The sequence below is a fragment of the Equus przewalskii genome, chromosome 31 (assembly GCF_037783145.1).
Source record: "Equus przewalskii isolate Varuska chromosome 31, EquPr2, whole genome shotgun sequence".
Lineage (NCBI taxonomy): Eukaryota > Metazoa > Chordata > Mammalia > Perissodactyla > Equidae > Equus > Equus przewalskii.
The window spans coordinates 25,319,167-25,337,715 of NC_091861.1; the positions used below are offsets into that span (position 1 = coordinate 25,319,167).

The 18,549-nt window shown below is 41.3% G+C and overlaps 1 protein-coding gene across 1 annotated transcript in view; it reads left to right on the forward strand.

Moving 5' to 3' along the window:
• CRB1 (crumbs cell polarity complex component 1) overlaps positions 1-15,301 on the forward strand; it is a 198,536-nt gene extending 183,235 nt beyond the window's left edge. Inside the window, exon 12 of the mRNA XM_008525733.2 lies at positions 14,519-15,301. Coding sequence (XP_008523955.2) covers positions 14,519-14,734 — 216 coding nt within the window. The 3' untranslated portion in view covers positions 14,735-15,301. The remainder of the gene's footprint in view (positions 1-14,518) is intronic.
• Positions 15,302-18,549: the final 3,248 nt, after the last annotated feature.

Sequence of the window (18,549 nt, forward strand, 5' to 3'; positions counted from 1 at the left end):
GTAATGTGCCATTGCAATGAGACAGCTTAAGTGTGTGTTAGGGACTATATATACTTTATATGGAGTGAAATATGTGTGCACATTTACACATAAATAATATTGAGGCCATTTTTTTTCTTACGTCTGCAAGAAAATAGGAGTTCCTATATAATGGTTTTGAAACTTAGTGTCTCAAAAGGAATATAAAAACAGCTCTGCCGTTCTCCCATGCTGGTGGAAACCTTAAAACCTTGGGCAATGGGTGAAATGGGAAAGGCCTCCTTATTTGCTCCTAAATGTTCCCCAGCATCCTTAAAACATTATGGTCTCCTTCTTCCAGTCAGAGGCAAAAGAACTCATGTGGTTTGGGGAACCGGGCATAAAGACTATGGGATCCAAAAGAACCAGCTGCTTGCACTTGGAAATTAGCAAATGGATGTACAGTTTTTAACTATAAATTTCAAACTTTCCATCAAAGTCAAATTGTGCTGATGTTAGTCAAACCTAATCCAGGCATTGATTCAAGAACCTGCTGATGGAGTAAAAAATACATGGAAACTTGTTAACAAGAAGTACAATTATCTATGTCTCAGCAAATAATGCCAGAGTGCCATGTAATATGCTGAGCTCAGGCAGCCCAGAGCCAATAAAGAGCTCTCTCTTTTCTTCGCCGTTAATATTTACAGTTGGAAGCAATAGATGGCTGCAATCGAAGTGTTGCACCTAAGAAGGGAGTCGTTGGGCTTGATACCTTGTTTCCTGACACTGTGAAGCCCTGAAACAGCTACCTTCTTAATCATCGTCTGGTAACATCGTGTTAAGACTGGAGGGGAGCACACGGCTGTTTTATACAAGCAACAACCCTGGGAGATTTTCTGCGTTGTTTAGTTGTTTTATTTCTTGAGAGACATGCTGGGGTGTTAAAAGCATGGGACTGAAAGTTGTGAATTATGGGTCTTTTTCTTTGTTCTCCTGCTGAATTTTTCAGCATCTATGCAGGCACTGTTTATAGAGACAGCCTACCTCCCAGACACCTACTGTGTGCCAGGCACCTTCCTAGAACTCACAAACAAAACCTTTCCACCCATCAGCCTACTTTATTGAAGCTTACTCTCACATGCAAAGTCCTTAAAAATGTTAAACAAACATCGATGAGCAGAGAAGCCTGGCTGGTTTTGTAAGCACTACACATAGCAAGAGACTTGAAATATAAAATAACCCTTGTTAGTCACACCTCTCAGTGTGTAAATATGTCAAATAAGGGTAACCTAGCAGGAGTTAAGGGTAGATTTGTGGTTATATCTATATAACGCCCTACCTAGGATGCATCTGTGCATAACTGAACAAGCTCTGACAATATGGATACAGGTCTGTTGCTAACTAGCTGTGTGATTTTGGCCAAATTGCTTAATTCATCTTCTCAATAAGGGCAATCACCTCTGTATCATTAGATTGTCATGAAGATTAAAATGAGATGGCACGTAAAATGCCACGGACGCATTAAACTTTCAGATTTTAATTACTTTATCTTTTTCCCTATGTACCACCTTTTAGTTTCAAAGTATTTACAGATAGTCTCATTGTGGAAAATTAACTAAATATCGAAAAGATTAATTGCCTAGGAAGACACGCAAATAATCAAAGATCTAGCTGTGATCTCTGTAGTAGAAATAGTATCTTTATTCCAGGTTCCTGAGACTAGGAAAGGAGCCTTAAAAATAGTAGTGAAGAAACTTTAATAAAAGGGAACAATGACGCTATTGGCTGAAGGACCAACTTCTAGGACCACTTAAGAAAAAAAATGCCTTTTAATGTGGAGGAGATTTCTCCCCAGGTCTGCCACACAGAGAGGAGCGCTCGGACTGAGTTGAACTCCTCGTCTCTTCTTGAAGTTGTAGCTGCCCCTCGTGTTGTGAAATCTCAGCAGATGGCTCCCTTTTACACTCCACGCTGTCAGTGGAATGTAAATGTGTCTCCTCACAACACTGGAAATAGCGAGGCTGTGTGTTTAATCTGTGCTGAGCAAGCAGAATGACCCTGAAAAGAACACCAGCACTGAGCACGTTGGGAGATTTGGCATCAATCCCCGTAAACAGAATTGGGGAGGATTTTGCAAGCCTGGTGACTAATCGTGGTTTTCTTCCTAAGGCTCTTAGCACAGCCGTATCCCTGAGGACAAGTAATCTAAATGGAGATTGAATAGAAAAGTTATAGACCGGAGGGAAATGTTTTTTCTTACAAGAGGAGGAGAGAGGAATGTTATTCTGGGGTATGGGAAAAAGAAGTTGTACTGCCCACCACATTGAAGAGGCTTAGTTTACAGTTTGAATTCTCAGTTCTAAGTCTCTTTGGGAGTTTAGAAAACAAAATTTTCCTGTGTTTCCGATTATTGAAGTTAGTAAGGGGAATAGTCTTTCAGCAATTACTTCAAAAATCAGGGGAAAAAAAGGAATATAAATAATTCAAGCATCCATACGACACAGAATATGAGAAAATGCAGTAATCAACAAAGATTATCCAGAGAAAAGAACTTACATTTTGAGGGTATCAATAGCAAATTATCGAACGGAAGTATAATTAAACGCATTAGCTGGGTTCTCTCATTTCTTCTTAAATAGGTCTCTGAACTGGGTCAGAAACAGAGAATCTGATCTTCACCTTATGAAAACAGTCATCAAAGTTAGTCTGTGGCAAAAGGGCAAGAGGACTTTTTATGTGATTCATCCTTTGAGCCTTTGGTAGGAAAGGAGCAGAGTTCTTGGCACTTCTAAGTCTCGTCTTTTCTCGGGCAAGGGTCTCCCAAACTATTATTTCAAAAGGCAATGCAGACATTGTAAATATCATGATTACCTTGTACATGGACTTAGAGATCTGAAGGAGAAATAACTATCTCAGCTATATTTTCTGATCTAATTTTATAGTAGGCCGTTAAATTCTATGCTAAATTTATACATACAAGATAGGGAAATTTTAGTTCAGTGCTATTTTTAAACTAATAGGAAAATGCTGTTAGCCTTTATTTTTGTCCCTCCAAGATGGAATGCTTTACATTCCTCCATACTAATGTAAACATGTCCTTTTCCCCAGTTGTGTTTTTGGGCATTAAAGTGGACAGTTAGCAAAGTCAGACATAAGGTTTTTGTTTTGTTTTTTCAATCCTGCCAACTTTAAAACCCATAGACTTTTACCAAATGGCTTATTTGGAATTTCAAAGCCTGACTTCTGAAAGAAGTTTTTAGTTCTAAAACTAAATACTATTTTAATAAATCCCCACAACATGAAGTTCCATCCTTGCTGGTTGTAAGATGCCTTGGGGTTTTCAGTTGCGACAAGCTCATAGCTTTTAGTAATGTTCATTTGGGATCTGACCACCCTCAGCATTGCAGGATCCTTCTCTGTTTAGACAAACCAAGTCTCAAGCTATTTGGAAGAAAGAAGGCTGTGCAGTGGAAGGATTCCCATTAAAGCATGCTATGTGTCTTTCATCTTCCAGGAGGCAGACTTTGAAACTGAAGGTCTGATAATTTGATGTAAACTGACAGTGACAATAGAAATAGCTACTTCTGAGATTATTTAAGAGAAGGTGCAGGGTATAGACATTCATCAATGAAACACTAGAAGAAAGAGTTTTTATTTCTACGTTTGCTTTTTAAAATAAGAATCTAGTAAATGGCACAATAGATTATATAAACAAGGACTTCAATGACAAGCTGTCAAAGTTAAAGTAATATATTTTACGTGGGTGACTTGATGCCACCCTTTATCACCTACACGAGGGGAAGCCAATTTGAGTCTGGTCAATAAAATACAACCTCCAGGGTTGGGGTACAACTGACACAGCGTGGCAGAGCCTAGCAATTCAGTATTCTCTTCTGCTGAAACACAGCGGGAATTGGCACTGCTGCCATCTGGGGTATGTCGGACATTTAAGCTCTATTTGATTAATAAACACTTATGCAAGTATGTCAGGAGGGCCGATGCAGTGGGCCCTTCATGCTCTGGTAATTTAATGCAGATCTGAGGTATAAGTGGAACTAGTTATTCAAAAGCTGGATTTACTGCAGTCCCACAACTGTTGAAAATTAAACTACATGTGCTGCAAGTTAGGGGTTACTAGGGTATCTCATTATAGAGGCTATTTTTTTTTTCAGAGGCTGGAATCTTTGCTGAATTACTGAGGGACTTATTTGAGTGTAGACTTGGACCAAATAATTTTCTGATAAGTTGGCCATAAATCCTCAGTAAAATAAGCTTGGTGTTCTCAGCATATCTATTGGCTTTTTGATCATTTTTATGGCTTTCCTTTTGCTGGTCAAATTATCCTTATATGCCCCCACAGCTCCTCTGACATGGATTAAGTCAACACAAACCAATAGACCTTCATTACTTTGGCAACTGGTTTTGATTTGGGGGCAATAAATACAATGACACAGACTAGATTACCTTTGCCCAAAGGATATGTGATAAGCCATAAGGATGTCGGGGATCTGGCATTCTTTTTCCTGAATAATGTGAAAATGAATTAATAGCAGCTTTAGACTGAGCAAAGAAAGCTGGAAAGAAAAAAGAAATCTGAGTGAGAATAGAGCCAAGGGACAGCTTTTAGGTCAAGGATGATGATGCCAGTAGACCATGAGAACGTCCATGGACACCCACTGCGTATCTGGCAGTGTGTGAGGCACTAGCAGGCAGGGTTAGGACCAAATACATGAGGAAACTAACATTTGATGTGATCCATGAATATCTCAATGTCTAGTAGAGGAGATAAGACCATGGGAACAAGATTTACTGGACAATGAAATCACGGAAGACAGAGAAATCAGCAAAATCTGGAATTGCAGAGGAAGGGAGAGTGGAAGAAGCAAGATCTGCTAATTTGGGGTTTACAGGAATTATTTTAATTTATAAAAATCATTTTTAAAAATATTACTTTTCCAAGTTTTTCTTTGTGGAAAAAATTGAAGCTTAAAGAAATTCAAAAAAAAAAAAAAAACTAGTACAATGAACACATGTATGCTCTTCACTCAGCTTTATCAATTATTTAAGATTTTGCTACCTTAGCTTACGTCTATCTACATACATCCATTTTTTGCTGTATCTTTAGAAAGTATTTTGCAGACATTATAACACTTTATCACTAAATATTTCAGCAAGTATCTCTGAAAAAGGACTTCCTTCCTCAACCACAATACTAGTGTTACACTCAAGAAACTTATTATCATCCCATGTTCAAATTTCTCCAATTGTCCCAATAATGTCCTTTATAGATTTTTTAAAATCCAGGATACAATCAATTGCATTTAATTGTTGGTTGTCAGGTCTTTTTAGTATCTTTTAGTCTCAAAAGTCCCCCTGCCTTTTTAACACATTTGCTGAATATTCTCTTGCTTTTGAAATTATGTATAAAATTAATCAACACATTTATCAATCACCTTCTAAAATCTATAGACTATGGCAGTGATGGGGCATAAAGAAATTCAAATCCTTTTCTGCCCTACAAAAGCCAGGATGGTAGAGGACTCGGTATATTAATAGAAAGAGAACTAAAAATTTGAAGCTGATACATTTCTAATAAGGGGTATGGGTCATGTGTGCCAGGAAAGAACCAGCAGAGAACATGCATGAACTTGCTCATGTGATTGCTCATGGGAGTGAGAGGAAAGAGAGCTTCCTGCAATGGTACCTAGGTGGGTTACATGCCCAGGGTGGGTAAATGCTTTCCAGACAAAGGAGCTGCTACTCCCCATTCTACGTCTTCTCCATTTGTGGCTCTCTGTAAGTACTTACCCCTCCCTCGAACTCCTCAGGCAGGCAGGAAACGTCCCAGCACAAGTCACGCTTCTTGTTCTCCTGCCACTGGATCATGGTGTTTCTTCCACCTTCAACACCTTTCTTTACCTCATTCTCCCAGCCACTTCCTTAGAGAAACATAAGGGATGTGGTGAAGTCCACCTACCTTCCTCCTTCTCTTTCCTTTGCACTCACCTCTAACATAGCACCACTCTCATGGGACTGTGGGTGCTTATACAGCTACCCCAACCCCCAGGCACCACCACAAATAGTGAATTTTTTAAAGACAATGATTATGCCCTTGAATTCCATATGTCCAAGACCTCATATGCTGCCTGAAACTTTGAAGGTATTCAGTAAAAATTTACTGAGTGAATGAATGTATGAACAAATGAGTGAGTGAATTTCACCGCCAATAAACTTTCTGGGCTACATAGAACTCTTCTTATGACTGAGAAGGATTTAATAATGCATTAAACAGAGCCATGAGCATTACAAGGGTGTGAGTCAATAACAAGTGATCAACCCCTTTGTGGAAAGCACTGCACTTTGTATTACTGGAAGGTTCCATAGGAAACAGATACTCTATTCCTTGTAGTCCTAACGGAAGGAGTAGAATTTGGCCCAATACACACTGAGTGAGAGCAGCACTACGAGCCGTGTGGGAGCTGTGGGCATTGCTATAGAGGAGACACTGGGAGTGGAGACACATGGCCTTTGATTGAATCACTGGCATGTGTCAACACAGAGAAGCAGCGTTGGCAGGAGCAGAGGATTCCTGTTTGAGAAGGGGCAGGTGAAGAGAGTTACTTTGCTGGAATGCAGTGTCCTAATTATGCTGTAACTGAGGATAAACTTCACAAGGAAATGGAGGCACATTAATACAATAAAAGGCTTTGACTTGAAACTTAGCAATTTAGGTTTGATATGGGTAGATTTGATATAGTTAGCATCCATGGGCTTCCAAGCCAGGTAAGCAAGGGTTGTAGGGCTGACTGGACGATGTCGATTCTATGGGAAGAGAGAATGGCTAGAGGGCAGTTTAATTACCCAGGTAAAGGACAGTTAGTGTCTTAACCCAGGTTGAGACCACGGGAATGCAGAAGAGAATGGCAGGGACTTGGTCATGAACGGATCCAAGTGCAGAGCAATGATGAGGGAAAGGGCATTCGGGACTGACAAATGACAGGTGTCAGTGATTCCTAGAGCTGTATGATTTACACTTTGAGTCTTCAGTCAGCAACCACTGTTTTACAGAATGAAGAAAGAAAGAGAAGAAAAGAAAAGGGGAAGGAAATAGGACTGTCTGAGACCCAAATGGGCCAAGATAATGTCCAGTGGTTCACTTAACAGGGACAAAAATAATGTTTCATGTGTGGAAAAGAGTACCTGGCTACTGCTTGTATTTTTTTTAGTCATCTCTAGCAGCTCCTGCTTGTGTCACCTGACGACCTGTCCACTCTGGCTATAAGGGGAAGGGAATGGTAAAAACAGACAGATTGTTTGCGGCTGGCGTCACAAAAGGCAATAACATCCAACTGTCTTCATGGCCACTTGGCTCTTCGATCATGTGGTTCCTTATCTGCTCACCAATGGCTGCCGGCAGCACCTCAGACATGGCACACGCCTTCAGTGGGCGGGAGAGCAGGCAGCTTCAGCTCCTCTGTCCAACACTTGCTGAGGTTTGTATTCAGTAAGAATCCCAAGAGAGAGAAGTTCCGTGTGGATAAAGTGTCTCACTCACTGTGTGCTGCTGGACAAACTCTTTAACTTCTAACTGCCTTCTGTCAAATAGCAGTCATTGCAGTGTCTCTGAGACAGATGCTGTTCCATGTGCTAGCCAGGAGCAAGGAAGGCAGGCATGCACACCTTGATGGAGCTTCCATGACAGTGGGGGAGACACATGTGAACTCCACAGAGCGTCACAGGGCGCTACGTGCAGGGGATAAAGCAAGCTGATTGCAATTAAAGAGGATGATGGGGAAGCCCTCCCTGAGAAGGTGGCAGGAAGGGATCATCTCTCCCTGGGTTGTTAGGAGAATTAAAATAGTTTCTGTGTGTACAACATCTGGTAAACCTCCGAGCCAGTGTCGGCAGAAATGGTAGCTATTATCTCTAAACAATAAATTTACAAAAGCATAACAAAATCCTGAGTTTGGGCTACCAGGGTTTGGTTCTTGTATGAGACAAAGAGAGAGAGAATTTTTACTCAAAAGGCCTTGGGTTCCAAGGAAAACAATTATATCACTTACACCACCTGCTTAAGGAGAGAAAAATACGAAAGCAGTGTCTCCAAACTTTTAGCTGCATCCAGGCTGCTGCCTCAAATCTGGCATCCTAAGTGGGAAAGAGGCTGTGAGACATCAGGGCAAGAATTACAGAGACAACGCCTAGACCAGCAGGGGCGGGAAGGGTTTCGCTCGCCTCTGTATTTCCAGCTGGTATTGCACGTGCAGAGTGCGTGGTCAATCACTATTTGTTGAATGCAGGAATAAATATGTCCTTTTATGACCAATGTCACAGCACTTCTCAAATCTCAGGATAATTGAGCTCTTTCCCTAAAGATCCACAGGAGGACACGTCTTGCTTGGGGTGATGTACCAAAGACAAAGATGGTTTCAGCTAGAGCTAGAATTCCAAATACGTAGCCTTATGCTGGATCCAGTTCCTCTTTCTCATTTATCTCCCATCCATCCACACCAAATTTCCACAGTAGCTATTCCAGCCTCTTCACTGGGGCCTGATGGGGAAATTCATTTTGGAAGGGTCCAAGGACAGCATCATCCAGGGCTGTGGACGCTGAATTGTCCCATCTCAGCCCGGTTTTTCCATCCCTAGCTATCATGATGGCCCCCGGTCAGTATTGTTCTAAGAAACTGTAATTCTCTGATGAGCATTAGTGTGGAAGACTTTAAGTTGGAATCCCTCTTTTTTGAGTGACAGCCTTCAAACACGGCTTAGGACAGTCTTACACAGCCCTGGGAGGGGCCGGAGCCCACCGTCGCTTGGTTCTCAGCCATCTCGGTGAGAGCCTGGCTGCTTTCTGGAAGAAGCAGAGCAGTGGATGAAGAGATGGGGCAGTGCCAAGGAGAAAATGCTACTCGGCTTGCGGTTCAGACACCCCCTCCCTCCTCTGCTCCCGGCTGGCTGGCTGCTGCTCTGAGGAACAGGTGCCGGGGCTCTGGGATACCCTCCAGGTCTTCACATAGCTAAGCCTTTCATTCGGCAAAAGGAGCGTCTGCCTGAATCGCCCCTCATTGTGCCACAACACTTCCCACGTCCTGTGTTTTGGCTTTTCAGGACCCTATTTTCCCCCTAATAACTGTAAAGTGGACAGTGTATTTATGGTTGAAAATTGGCTGCCATAGTGATATTAATTTTAAAAACAGGGTTCTGGCACATATTCAGTATCGCTATGGAAACGGCTGTTTCTAGCAATTCACTGATAAGATAGAATTCAAGGACTCAGGTCTGTGTGGGAGGTTTTTACCATCCACCAAACTGAAGACCTACTTGTAACAACAGTAATTCACAAGAACAGCTCTCCTCAGTCTTAAATATAGAATATTTCTCTCTCTTTTTTTTCTTAATTTGTGGCATGATAGTTAAAAAGCTGTCCTCATTTTGCTTTAAATATACAGATGGAAGACAAATATTCTAATTAGTTTTAAAAACACAACATCTTTAAAGTAAACTTTCCATTGATCACTAATTCTTATAATACTTCATAATAGTCTTACTTAGCTACTTGTGTTAACGCTAAATACACACACACACAAACTAGTTTCAGAAACTCACATATTGAAGCTGGAATGTAACCTATAATTAACTGGCACGTTCATACATTGTAACTTCCCATCTTAAACTGTCCCCACATGTTTCTATATAACTGATACAACCAAATTCTGAGAAGGATTTGAAGTAATTCACTCTACAGTAGTGTTTCCCAGGAGTCAATCTTTAACCCCAACATTGCCGCCACTTCTAACCACAAACACACTCCTGTTGATTTCACAAAACTCAGGCACGAGAGAAAGAAGGACCTAAGGTGGTACCTGGAACGTCAGACCTTGAATTTCCTCACTTTAAGTCAAAGCTTTCACATTTTCACTTCCTTCAACTCGGAAATGTGACGTTAAGTTTCCCAAGAACTCCTGTAATGCTTCATATTTTTTCCGGGCTCCTTCCGATGTGTTTAGTGTTTTCACATTCTTCTGAATGCTGTCGTCAGCCCTAAATATTATGACAGGCACATCCTGATGCTGTGGACAGAAATGGTCCCATTTCTTTTTCTTTCCAGACAAACCAGCTCACTTTGTGTTTTCCAAATTAGATTCACTGCTCAGCAATCAATCAGTGAGGGAACAGCTGATCCTGATGGGCCAGATCGCCAGCTCCCCCTCAGCGCTGTGAGGGTGATAACGGACTGTCCCTCAATTGTCCCCAAGCTCGGCTCTGAGCGCTGACATTTCACAAGGGTAGGCTGTGGATGGTAGGAGTTCTGAAACGCAAGCAGGACCAAGGAAATCAGCCAGGGAAGGGTCACTCTGGATAAGAAAAACCAAGAGCCACAACAAGGATTGAGTTCCCGTCTGCACCTGCGCATCATGAGAAGCTCTATATATGCGTGAATGCTGCCAATTCTCAGAACAGTTCTAAGAGATGAGAATTATTATCCTCATTTTATGGGAATTATTAAATTCCCATATTTAAGTATACAACACCAGCAGCAAAACTGGATTCAAACCCATTTCTGTCTGTTTAGCAAGTACATGCTCTTTCCAATCTCTCTTCAGAAGAAACACAGCATAAAATGCCTTTTCTGTAATTTAAGAAAATAAAAGCTCATGTATGGTTCCAGTACATTCCAGCATCCTCTCAGGTAAGAAGGTTCAAAATAAGTTTTAACAGTTTCACCTCAGAATGCTGGATTGTAACCATGCCTTGGGTCATACATAGGCTACAACAAGTCCATATTTCAGAATGAATCTTCTTTGGGGGAAAAAAATAAATGAAACACCTACTGATTTTATTCTGCAGATATAGAGTTCAATGTAATCGCAGTTTACTTTAATCACATGTAACATGTACATTTAAAAAAGATGTGAACATAGTAACCATACCGATCGCAGTATAAGCCATTTTTTAAAAAGATAATTTTACATGAAATTTTTAATTAATTTGGGGTATGTCTTTTCAGAAAAAGATTCTTCAAAAGTGCAGTGTTAGAAGTCTAACCCATCCAAACACTTCTGGCCTCAAATCCATGCTGTTTTTCAGGACAGTCCCGCCCTTGGAGGCCTCTATCAGTTCATGTGTCACAGCAGTTTCCGTTATCAAAAGATCCATTCCCGTGCTGGGTATTTTAAGCACAGTCGAAGAATAGCAGAGCAAAAAAAAGGCCTTTCAACCATGGGAATTCAAAAGCAAAGGGCCCTCAAGAGGGGATTTCAAAACCCTACTCGTTCAGCCTTACTCCAAAGCTTAATGACATGCCCTATTTGATATAGTTGGGCGAACTGTTTCATCAAAAACTTTATCTGAAGCTTAGATTTGCAATATTAGGTTTGTAGGTTGGCTCCCTTGGTCATACTGCAAGGTATTGAGGGAGTTCTGGCTTATCTTTTGTAAGTAAACAGGTTTAGGGATGATGATAAATGGCATATTAATGGCTTCTGATATTTTCGTGTGTTGGGAACTTGCTTTAGGCCATGGCTTGTGTCTTTCGCATCCATTGTGTTTCATGACTTCCACCCTTTGAAGGAGATATTATTATCCAGTTTTATAGGTGATGGATATGAGTCTCTGAGAAGGGAAGTAACTTGCTGGTGTTCACACACGTGAGTGGCAGAGCTGTGAATCAAACCCAGGACTCTGGCTCCATCGGCTGAGCCTTAACCACTTCATCACACAGCCAGGAGTGGCTGCCTCTCAGAACTTGAATCTGCTCTTTCCTTCTCACTACATTTCTGAGAACAGTGGAGCTGGTGTAGACAAGAGTCCTGGTTCCTCACAGGTCACAAGATATATGAAGCGGATCAGCTCTCTGGTTCTCTTTGTGATGCTAACAAGGACACAGAGCCTACACCAATGGTTCCTTCTCCCTTTCTAGTTACAAGGCAGCATATGAGAGGGTCTATGTTTTCGCTTCACCAGTGTAATAATTCTCAGACCAGATGAGAAGAGCCCAGAATAGTTCAGAAAACAGACAAACCAAGTGATTTCTCAGTTCTCCTTATGGGTGTGGACACTCTCAACTCACTCATCCAGGAGAACAGCCTTTTACTCCTGAAGATGACACAATTTACTGGACAGACTAAGTCCACATCCAGGAACAAGACTGGACATTATCTAAAGGTCCCTAGATGATACCAATGGTTTTTGCTGGTCAGATTCCATCTGCCCTTCTGAGTGCCAGACTTTTGACACTTCAAGGTCAAGTCTATGGCTCTATTCATTTTTCCCATACCACAGTTATCTTTACAGATGAAAGATGGAGTTACTTACAAAATGATGGCCACACAGCACGGCTAGAGAACTCACCCTCTAGTTGAGGTAAACTCTTTTTCTCAAAAACTACCAAATTCTAGGAAACTCAATATGCTGTACTCCTAAAGCTCCAATAACTGGAGGATGAAACGTTGTTATGACTCAGAATTTTCCACAGTCATGTGAAAGTGGAGAGGGGGAAATAATTAGTTCTAACTGTCTAATAGCACGATATACCTGAATGTCTTCCAGGCACTGAAAAAAGCTTTTTTCCCAGACTGAATTCGTAGTCTTCCTACACAAACCTGTTTCTTCTCCCCCAATTAATGATATCCCAGTGCACGCGGTCACCTAATGTGGAAGCATCAGCCATCATTATCTTTCCTCTGCTGCTCCCCAACCTCATACAATCTGACATGGAGTGACCTCTAACTCAGATATATCTCTCAACCATTTTTTCCTTCAATTCTCACTCTATTGGCAAATTTAGACCTAGGTCAACTCTTATCATGACTAATGAAATAAACTGCTGTTTTTCTCTACCTCCAGCTTCTTCCCCACCTTCAGTGTCACCCATCCTCCACCCTGTTACCAAATTAATGAGATACAGATCTGATTGTATCATGCTCTTGCATCAACTTTTCAGCAGCTCCCCACTGACTATAGGACAAAGTCTGAATTTTAGCATGGCTTTCCAATTTCTCAGCAAGATTAATCTACTTTATAGTTCTGTATCTTCCCAACTTTTAAAATCCTTTCCCAATTCAAACATACCACATTCATGGACCATACCTTTGGTCACACTGGATTTCTTTCTATTTCCCCACACTCTAAGGACTTTTATATTCCTTGGCCCTTTTTTATTTCAAATTGTTTCATCCAGGTAGAATTTCCTGCTTGAAATATCTGAATGTCCACTCAACCTCCAAAGAACCATCACATGCCTCATTCCAACATTGCTCCACCTACACTCCATTGCAGTTCAGTTATGACACTATCATAACATGTATTTATAATGTATTGTGATTATTTATGTGTGTGTGTCCTCCTCTTTTCCCATCCCCAGAATCTGAGTTCCAGATTCCAAACTTTGATTTATCTTTGTATTTTTGTTTCCTACCTCAGCAAAAATGTCCATAGGAGATAATCAATAAGTATTGTTGAATGAATGAATAAACTAATGAGCCATATTTGAACAGGGCTTATAGTGAGTACACCCAAGACAACATTATGAAGAAAGGTAATATTATATTAATTATGTAATGGTTTAAACTAAGGCACAGTGAACAAGAAGAAAAACTCTACGGAGAGCAAAGATATTTAAAATTTCATAGGATGTTAAACCAGCCAAGATTCCACCTGTAAGAGTAGATTGGTTGGGTAATGAGTGACGGGTCACACAGAAAGCTAAATGAGAAGATAAACTATCTTACTGCTGCTTTTACTCTGACAGAAATATTTCTTTGAAAACCAGTAAAAAAATTCAAATAGTGACTGCTTCCTGTCTTTAATATTTCTGTGCAATGAAATCACAGTTTCACGTTACCCATTGCTGAAAAGTGCTAGGCAAACACATTGGAATCAACATTAACCAAACCACTGTGTACAGCACCCCTGGGTGTCCTGGATCCAGCTCCTCCTGACAGGGCTCCACTGTTTTCTGTTTTGAGATGTTTGGTTCAACATCGAGCTCATGTGTTTTCACAACCATTCAATTTGTCACATTGAATCCAAATCAAAGGGCCGACTGTGGAAATCACCTGCGAGACTAGTGCACAGCCGAGCATTCTCTATTCTGGGATCTTTCCCATGAGACCCAACTAATTTAATTTGCTTCCTTTCCCCAAAAAACAACCATTTTTCAGTAAAACAAAATTTTCTTGTAAAACAACCGTTCTTTCAGTCTAAAATCAGAACTTTTGGCAAAGGAGGCAAGAGATTGTGAATAACATGTTTCTATAGAGGTAGAACTATTTTACAAATATACCTGTGGGTTCGTCCTCTGCCCTTGATGTCACACGAATGATCTCAGTCACTGAGATTAAGACACAGAGTAAACACAGGAGCCGTTTCATGCCACATCTTCTGACTCTAGACCTGAGATGCTAGATACATAGTCATTTCCACATGATCTGGGATTTAAGACGTTGGTCTTTTTACCATCCTGAGTGGCACCAGTGCTCTGGTTGGTTTTCATTCCAGGGAAGTTCCAGTGTCCTTTGTACTATAATTCACATCAAAATTATTTCATTCCTTCCAGTTGGCAGGTGACTTGATCTCGGACATTTTCACCGCCATCGGCTCCGTGACGTTAGCCTTGTTGTTGATCCTCTTTCTGGCGATTGCTGCTTCTGTTGTCGCCTCCAACAAAAGGGCAACTCAGGGAACCTACAGCCCGAGCCGTCAGGAAAAGGAGGGCTCTCGAGTGGAGATGTGGAGCATGATGCCACCCCCAGTGATGGAGAGGCTGATTTAGGAGCATTCCGTCTGGCTGAGGAGATCCACACACTGAGAACACGAGGACTGCACTCGAGTGCTTTTCTGACGTACCTGGAGACTTCAGTTTACAACTGGGATTGCACTGAGACTGTGGGAAGGACTCCTTTGGCCTCCTTAAAGACTTTCATAGTGCTTCAACTTGACACCATTGTTTTATTATGTTGTATTAGCCAAGCACAGCAGAGTGTTTTTGTGCTGGTAATTTCAGCCTCATAATTAGCAAAACTATCTTCCAGGGGACAATGTCTTCTGGGAAAAGCTCCAGTGCCTGTCATTCATACTCTTTACTCTTTGCAACCTGGGGACATTTTTTAAGTTTGCCTGTTAGCTGGCAGCCACATTTTTTTACACAGAAACTACAGGGAAAAAAAAATAGAATACATTTCTCACTCTTCCCATCATGTGGCGAAAGGTTTTAGTCCTATACCTAGGATGGGACGTACATATTTGTCCTTCAGTCATGGATTCCAGAAAGCCATGGGAAGGACGTATGGCTAAAAAGCAGCCAACATCAACAAATAAAAACTGAAATGTGGTGATTCTCCTTTCCGAGTATTTTTTGCATTTTGTGACATTACCTATGACCAAAGTAACTTCTGGGAGCATTTGAAAAACCTTCCTGTGAATTAGATCTTTTAACTAAATCATCTCAAGCGCTACATTTAAAGTCATTGCTCTTCATAAGGGGTTGCTTGAGGTCAAAACACTTCCCCAGACAGAAAACAAGATAAAAGTAAAACTCAGATTCTCAAATCTAAAAGACCAAGCTCTTTCCTTCCAACCGCTTTTTGATAAGTCAGCGTCAAACAGTGACATTGTCTAATGGAAAGAACCCCAAAGTGAGGTGCATGCACTTCAAGGGATATGTGTGTAAGAATAAGAGAAAATACTGGGCCTTCTATTTACGTGGCTTTTCTCCAAGGGTTTGGTTAGAATTTTATATATGCTTTGAAATGCGTGTACCATGCTATCAAAGTAGCATATAAATAAAAACTTAAAATATATGCATGTATATTTTGGATATATGCTCAAAAAATGTAATGGCATGAATTTTTAAAACTGTTCCAGAGCAGTCCATCCTTCTCAACTACTGAAAGACATCATTCCAGAAATTGACCCTCTTTCCCACATCATTGGTTTTTCCACTGTACTGGATTACTTCCAATAGCGCCAGACATGCTGTCATATTTCCCATCACACACCATTCTCCCCTGTGGCTCACATCTCCCTCCAGTTACCGTCCCATTCCTAAGCACCTCTTTCAGCAAAACATCCACAGGAGAGTTTCCTGTGTTCTCTGTCTCTCCTTCCTCTCCTCTTGTTCTCTCTTGAACTCAAACAAATTTGGCTTTTCTCTAAATCCTTCCATGAAAGAGCTCAGATCAGAGTCACCAGTGACCTCTACATTGACAAGCACAATGGCCCGTCCTCAGTCCTCAGCTTACCCCACCTCTCAGCAGCCTCTGAAACAACTGTCATTCCTTTCTTAAAATACTTCCACCCAATGGGACACCATTCCATCTTGATTTTCCTCTGACCTCACTCTCTGCCCCTCCATCTCTTTTACTGGTTTCCCTTCATCTCCTTGACCTTGTGTTATTTTCTTCCATATCCTTTATCAATCCTTGACAAATCACATACTTTTTTACCCTCTGCTTCCCCTGACTGGAATTTAATTTACATAAGGACAAGAACTTTGCTGTTTTCTTTCACTGTAATATCCCTCACCTAGAGCAGGCCCGACCCATAGGAAAAACACAGTAAATATTTTCTGCATAAATGGACAAATAATGAATGAATGTTGCTCAAATTTGTGCCTGCCGCCAGCAAAATCCCAAAGTGCCCAAGATTCCTGTGGACTGTCTTTGGATGCTTTGGCTAGTAGACTCTCATGGCTCTGTAGCCTATCTAATGTCTTAATCTCTGACATTTCCTCAATTTCTAATATGCTTTAAGTGTTAGTTCAAGAAAATGGATGTCTCTGGGTTTTCTCCATGTGGAGTGTGCCATGAAACATTTTCTTTACTTTTCCATTCCATCAGTGTTATAATTTCTTAATAAAAGTTTATACGAAAAAGACCAAAAAACCCCAAAACAAAAAAATAAGTAGCTGAGTTTAAAAACTAAAAACAAAAAAATCACAGAGGAGAAGTTGGTCCTATTGGGATTAGCACAGGTAAGAAGAAAAAGATAACTGGCAATGGTAATATCTTCAGTTTAGAGAAGGTGTCTAGTTAATCTGGCTATTCACCCTGTTCCCATGGCTAGTTTAGGGCTTTGCATAGGCATGCATGTTCAAATATATGCATGAATGAATGCATGCAGACTGAATAAACAAATGATTCCATGTGGACACTCCAAATTCATAAGGTACTTACAGACTGGCCCAGCAAGCCACACCTCTGTATTTTTGAACAAGCTAACTATACAATACCTTATGCAGGAAGGCTTCAAATTTTGCCCAATGGAGTATTTGCACTGAACTCTCTTTAACAAGATAAACTTCACCTTAAGTAGGAAAGTCTAGCATCTGCAACTTTCATATCATGTGTGTCTTTGCAATTTGTGTTAGCTTGGTTTCACACACAGCCAAAACCATTCCTCTCACGCTCGTTTGCATTGTAACGTTGCCACCCCTCCCATGGAGAGGGGGCAGTCTGTTTGCCTCCCCCAAGTCATAGCTGGCCGGTGACTTGCTTTCACCAACAGAATGTCATGGAAATGATGCTGGGTGCAGAGGCTTGTAGCTTTGTCCCGTCTCTCGGGTGGCAGCCCCAGAGTGGACCCTGGGCAGCCAAAATCATTATTATCACCAATTCGTATTAGTGGCAGAGTGAGGAGTAATTGTGGAACTAGAAGGCATCATTGCAACAGTAATTTTGATCGTCATCGTGATCTTGAGGGGTCCTTTAGGGAGCTCTTGCTACATTATGTGCATGATGTCTCATGTAACCCTTACGACAGCTCTTTGAAAGAAGAACTTTTACCCTGATTTTAAGAGCCTTTGGGGACAAAGAAACATAGGTTTAAATTTCTTTTTTTTTAAAGATTGGCACCTGAGCTAAAATCTGTTGCCAATCTTTTTTTCCCCTTCTTCTTCTTCTCCCCAAAGCCCCCCAGTACATAGTCGTAAATTCCAGTTGTGAGTGCCTCTGGTTGGGCTACGTGGGATGCCACCTCAGCATGACCTGATGAGCGGTGCCATGTCTGCGCCCAGGATCCAAACCAGCAAAACCCTGGGCCACTGAGGTGGAGCATGCGAACTTAACCACTCTGCCACGGGGCCAGCCCCAGGTTTAAATTTCTGATCTGCCCCATTTAGCGGACATGAACTCAGCCTGAAAATTGGAAATCATACCTCTATCTCAGAGGAACGTTATCTTAATTATCAGTGTAAAACGTTGACTGCAGGTAAGCACACAACGTGTAGCATCAACTATTATTAATGGACAAGGTGGAGCCTCAGGAGGATGAGGGACAAGCAGAGGCAACATTTCCTCCTACCTCCTACCCAACCTGCCAAAGCACGTGGGTAACCCCTCCTCCTATCCTCCTTCCCATCCACCTTATGAGGTATTAAGAAAACGAGCAGGTTTTGCATAGAGAAAGGTGGTTTCTTCATGTCGTTCCAATGCCTCTGAATTGCCCCTGTGACGGCAGAACCGCCCACCTGAAGAAATCACTTCATGTGTAAGACGGACATGAACCGTGCATGCCTCTTGTATGTTCTCAATAAAATTGTCAGGAAATAAATCAAAAGGTCTCAGGTCTCTCAGGCCTCTAAACAACTGA